Here is a 5,449-nt window from a genome sequence, read left to right as displayed (position 1 = left end):
ATAGTCTCGCAGAGATTCTTCTTTCCAGGGCTTTGAACCACGATCCTCAGCTCTGTCTCCTGAGTAGCTAGAATTATAGGTGTGAGCCATGGGTGCCTGGTTAGTAAAATATATTTTAAATATATTTTATTAAATTTACATTTACATTAAATTTATATTTATTGTATTTAGATATACTTATATTGAATTTATATTAAATAATATATTAAATATATATTAAAATGTATTTACTTCATTAACTTACTCATTTGCATTTGAAATGAGTTATACAAAACTCAGTGCTTGGGGGCTGGGAAGGTGGCTCAGTGGTAGAGCACTTGCCTTGCATGCCTGAGGCCCTGGGCTCGACTCCTCAGCACCACATAAGCAAAAATAAATAAATAAAAGCTGGAAGTAGTGCTGTGGCTCAAGTGGTAGAGAGCTAGCCTTGAGCTGAAGAGCTGAGGGACAGCGCCCAGGCCCAGAGTTCAGGCCCCACAACCGGACCCAAAAAAAACCCAAAAAACTCAGTGCTTACATAAGCACAACTTTTGGATGAAGATCCGAAACTTTTGGAGCCTTTGCATTTCAGCCTGCTTGCTACCATGACAACACAACAGATCAGCTTTAGACCATCTCATCAATCTTGTAGATGCTGTAATCAGGACACAGAGGTGTCTGGGCCTTATCTGGGGATACTTAAAGGCTAGGGGTACAACCCATTCATTCCCTTCTGGAGCACAATGGTGGCTGACACTGGTTCGTGGCGGGAACCTCACCAATAGCTCTTGGTTTGTATATCTATGTACACTGGGCCTTGCTAGGTAGGGGGTTAGCATGGCATGATGGGTAGGTCCAGGAACAGGAGGCAGAACCTCTGTTTATCATCTGAATCCACAAGCTTGCATGACATCATTTCTACCACAATCTATGTTGAAGCAGTCATACAGCTCATACCCAAGGAGAGAGGACACTGACACATAATGATGCATTGAAGTTCAGGGAGTAAGGTAACAAACTCCCACAGATTCTGAGGCTGGGTCAATCTACCACATTGGACTTTCTGATCCAAAATACATGAAGATTTATGTGTATCTACAAACCCTGTTTCTTGAGCTCTGCAAAGCCCTTTACGTGTATCAAGACACCATTCTCCTGGATTCCCAGTAGCCTTTAATTTTCCATTTCTAGATTGCATTAAAAGACTCCTTTCTCTGGAGCTGCCCAACCCATACACAGGCCTAGGATTTTAGGTGGGTGAGCCTCCCACCAGGGCACTACCAGGCCACCTTTCCAACCCCTTCCTGCTCTTGTCTGAGGGTGAGAAAGAGGGAAGTGAGCAACAAGCTGGGGGAAGTGGTCTAAATGGTTTTGGTGAGGTAGTCTGGTCACCAGAAGTCGTGGTTGTGCCTACACAGCACTGGCTGGCTGTGTTCTGCCTGGAAGGTCCCAGGCATGAACCTGGAGTTAGAGGTATCCAGGATAGGGAAGAACTGGAAGTCATTATCTACCAGGATAATGAAGGGTTCCTTAAACCATAGAACAGTAGCAAAAGCAGAAAGAAACCCAAGTGTCTTCATCTCTGTGACTGATTGTCAGGAGGAAAGAGTTGAGGTACTGTGCTGCTGCAAAGGCTGAACAAGAACCAGCAAGTCATTGGCAGGAGGCAGGAAGAAGCTCCCCCAAGGCCATTTTGTAGCAGTGCAGGCGAGATGATCAGCACAGCAGAGAAGCTCTGGAGAACATGGCTGGACTTGTGGATCACTTGTGAAGGAAGGATGAAGGTGGCTATGTGTGGACTTGGATTGGCAAGGCTGGACATGTACAGTACCTTCTGTTTCCTGTTAGCTACTATGATATAAAATTATAAACTGTAGCATGTTTTTGATGAGGGGGTGAAATTACCCTATAAAGAGCTCCTGGTTGATGACTGGTTGATGACTGCCAACGTCCAGTCTCAGAGGGTATGATGGGAGTTTCACAAGGCTCCACCCTACCTATCAGCACCCCTTCCCACCAGCTCAACTGCTTGGAGATTAGCCAGTCTCTTCTAACTTCTGCACCACCTACCTCTCCCTGGCTGAGCCATCCATCCTGGAGAGCCTACAAAGGCCCGGTGGTATGGGCCACCTGACTACAGGGCTATGGTGCCAAAGACTCCAACCAATAACAGTGTGCCAAGCTCAAGCCACATCAAGGAGCCAGCTGGCTGGAACATTTATTAAGCTCTCCACTATGGCTTATAGGAATCTGGGAAGAAGTCACAAATGAACAATTACCCAGGGCTTTATTAACAAATTCAGAGAGGCAGTGCTGAAGCTCCCACTCCACTCCAAACAGCAGAAAGCAGGCAGAGGGGAGGCCAGGTGCTCATGGCTTTTCTACCAGCCACCAGGAGAGAAAGGGAGGCCAGAAAGGCAGGGCGGCCCCTCCTTCCTCTCAGGGCTGGGACTGAAACCATGTTTCATTGTGCTCCTTCTTCTTGTTCATCTTTTCCAAGTGCTTATGTCCTTGAGTGGGGAATGGAGAGAGGGGAGGGGAAGAACATGTCAGAAATCCTGTAAGGAGGATGGAAGGAAGATGCAGTCACAGCTACAGGCCCAGGGGCCAGCAGAAGCACCATGCACCCTGAGCTGGTGAGTCTGTCTCCTCCCCTAACCCCCAAAGCTCCAGAGCAGCCACGGAGATGCCCAAGAACCTTTCTTTACTTGACACTGCAGTGGCATGCTGGCATTTGAGAGAACACAGCCAGGTCTGGGATTCACCTCAATGCTGAGCTCTGTGGTGTCTAGGAGATCCAGACCATGCTCGCTGAGGGAGGAGGGGCTTCCAGGCTCCTAGAACGAATGGGTCAAAAATTAGAGTAGTCTCTGAACCCCTGTCATTGCCAATGGAAACATGGTTCCAGTTGAGTTCCAAAGAACAAGTCCCAGGGTCCCCCCCACGGTCCCCTCTCTCTTGGCCTGCTGAGTCCCTTAAAATTCATTCAGCTTTTGGAGCCAGAGGATGGGAATCTCCTTAGGACAGATCAAAGAGGTTTTGCTTCCTGGTCTCTGCTGTGACAATGGCATTGTTTGGATCTTCCTGAGCACAAGGCCATCCTCCCCCTGCTGTATCCCACCTTCTCCCATGCTCTCCTTCCCTCTCCCCAGAGCAGAACAGAGAGGAGCACAGATGATACATATTGTGCTGCAGACAGTGTCTGGAGCTCGTTCAGATCTGTATAATGAAATCCAACCACACAATGGTAAAATCAGCAGGAGGTAGGGTAGGGCCTTTGGGAGGTGGTGAGGTCAAAGGGATTAGTGCCTTTCTAAGAGGCCAGAGAGCTAGCTTGCTGTTTTCTACATGGGAGGACATGAAGCACTGACACTCTGAAGTGGCAGTTGCCCTCACCCGAGTTGGCTGTGCTGACCCTGCTCTCTATAGAATCAATGTATGTTGTTTATCAGCCACTAGGCTGTAGTGCTGTTATGGCAGTTCAGGCTGCCATAACATAAGGTACTTTCATCTTGGACTTTGTGTCAAGATGAGAAACAGGCTGAGAAGAAAGAGTAGATAACTTGATATAGAACTGAGGATTCATGTTTCAGTCACCTCACTCAAGCCCCAAGCTTTGCCTTTTGCAGCAAGTAGGAGAACCTTTTCCTGGAAGAACAGACAGCCAGGGCAGGGGGAACAGGGGTGGCAGTCTTAGGAGATAGCAGGGAAACAGGGCAGGGAAGGGGGTGGGAGAGGAAGTGTTGCAAGGGTGAACTGATGATCCTGAATTCCTGGCTGTAGGAAGAACTGAATTTTGAGAGGCTCAGACATAATACTTATTTGGGACTTAGGAGGTAGAGTGCTATTCCAAGTTTTTGCCATTTTTTAACTTATTTTCCTATTTCTTTCATAAAAGCAGAGTCCATGCCAAGTCTGCAATAACTCATCCCACTTTTCTTGTCCTTTGTGATTCTTTCCACGGCTGTCCTAAGCAGTGTTCTGAGAGAAGAACTGCCACATGCCTGTAGCCTATCAGCCCCAGGGTCTGAAGGATGAGAAGAATGCTGAGGGCACATACCTTGTCTGCATCTTGCCACTCCTCACTTGATTCATTCAGGATTCCTAGTTCTTCCTCATCCTCTTCCATCAGGCGGAGACTACCAGTAATGGCAAAAAGCAGGGGATTTCAAACTGTTATTTTAGGCCTAAGAGTTTCTCAGAGATACTCAGGAAATGATGAGAACCAAGCAGAGTTGGGCTCTAAGTTCCCAAACCTGCACCAGTGAGTACTTCTCTTTACACAGTAGAGCCGGCTCTAGACTGTGCTGGAAGAAAGGGTTCTAGGACTAAGGCAAATCCAAAAAGCACTGGCAGTTTCCTGCTCTGAGTTAGGTGAGAAGCTCTCAAAGTGACTGATGTGCAGTGTAGCCACAAGAGAATGGGAAACTCACCAAGTCAATGGGCTGTCCTGACCAGGACTTGGAAGGGCTGGTGGAACTCCAAAATACAGTGCACCTGAGTGCCTTGATTGTTGGGTTCTTGAGAGGGGCAGGCTGTTGAGAATGAAACAGGATCAGTGACAGGAGAAAAATAAAGGTAACACAACTCACTCCTGTAATCCTAGCTACTCAGGAGGCTAAGACCTGGAGGTCTGAAACCAATCTGGGCAAGACCGTCATCTTCAAAATAACCAACAAAAGGCCAGGCTTGAGGTATGGCTCAAGTGGCAGCCAGCCAGCAGTGAGCAATCAAGTTTACTTAATGCTTACTGGCACTGGCAAAAAATAAATAAAGGGTAAAAGAGGTAAGATGGCTAGTGTTAAAAACCAGAGTATGTGTGAAACTGTAAACTGTACTCCATGTTTATAACAACAACAAAAACAAAGAGTGCAAGAGAGACATTTTGAAGCTATAAAAGGGAAAAATGTAAGATCACCCAGGGTCCACAGTATGCTGCAGTGGGAACAAACAAATATAAACCAATCCTAAATCACAACAACAAACTGGGGACTAGCTGGTCTCCTTTCAGCCTCACCGGTAGACAAACTCCAGTCTTGAGCCATCTTCTTCTTCCTTCTTGCCCACTGTCACCAGCGGCTGCCTGTTTCTCAGCACCGTGGAAGTGAGGGTGGGTGTGGGCGGGACACTGCTCAGCTGCAGGCTCTCCTCCTGGGATGAGGATGTGGAGGATATGGAGGAGGTAGAGGGCGTGGAGGATGTGCTCTCTTCCTGAGAGGAGGAAGAGTCCTCTCTCTGATGCTGGTAGGAGCCTACAAGAAAACAGATGGGATCTGCCCTGTGCAGCTTTACTTTCCCAAGACCTACTCAGATTTGGTAAGGGAAAGTTAAGCAGAAGAAAATGGAAAACTCATATGGCCTGTCCTCCTCAAAATTGAGCAGAGTCCTGAATGCATAGCCCTGTGCTATGGAGTCCTACATACGGAACACACAACCCTGTGTATAGCTCTTCTTAAAAATAAATTAGGAG

The 5,449-nt window shown here is 47.3% G+C and overlaps 1 protein-coding gene across 1 annotated transcript in view; it reads right to left on the bottom strand.

Annotated features, from left to right (window-relative positions):
- Window positions 1–2,312: 2,312 nt before the first annotated feature.
- The window catches only part of Stag3 (stromal antigen 3), a 53,468-nt gene continuing 50,331 nt past the window's right edge, over window positions 2,313–5,449 (bottom strand). Inside the window, exons 23-27 of the mRNA XM_013023409.1 lie at window positions 4,997–5,182; window positions 4,413–4,514; window positions 4,040–4,118; window positions 2,745–2,816; window positions 2,313–2,489 (exon numbers count right to left, since the gene is read on the bottom strand). Of these exons, the coding sequence (XP_012878863.1) occupies window positions 2,466–2,489; window positions 2,745–2,816; window positions 4,040–4,118; window positions 4,413–4,514; window positions 4,997–5,182 (463 nt within the window). The 3' untranslated portion in view covers window positions 2,313–2,465. The remainder of the gene's footprint in view (window positions 2,490–2,744; window positions 2,817–4,039; window positions 4,119–4,412; window positions 4,515–4,996; window positions 5,183–5,449) is intronic.

This window comes from Dipodomys ordii, unplaced genomic scaffold (assembly GCF_000151885.1).
Source record: "Dipodomys ordii isolate 6190 unplaced genomic scaffold, Dord_2.0 Scaffold68, whole genome shotgun sequence".
In the NCBI taxonomy this organism is placed as follows: domain Eukaryota; kingdom Metazoa; phylum Chordata; class Mammalia; order Rodentia; family Heteromyidae; genus Dipodomys; species Dipodomys ordii.
Note: the sequence above shows the minus strand (reverse complement) of the source record. Positions and strands in the feature narration are given on the sequence as shown.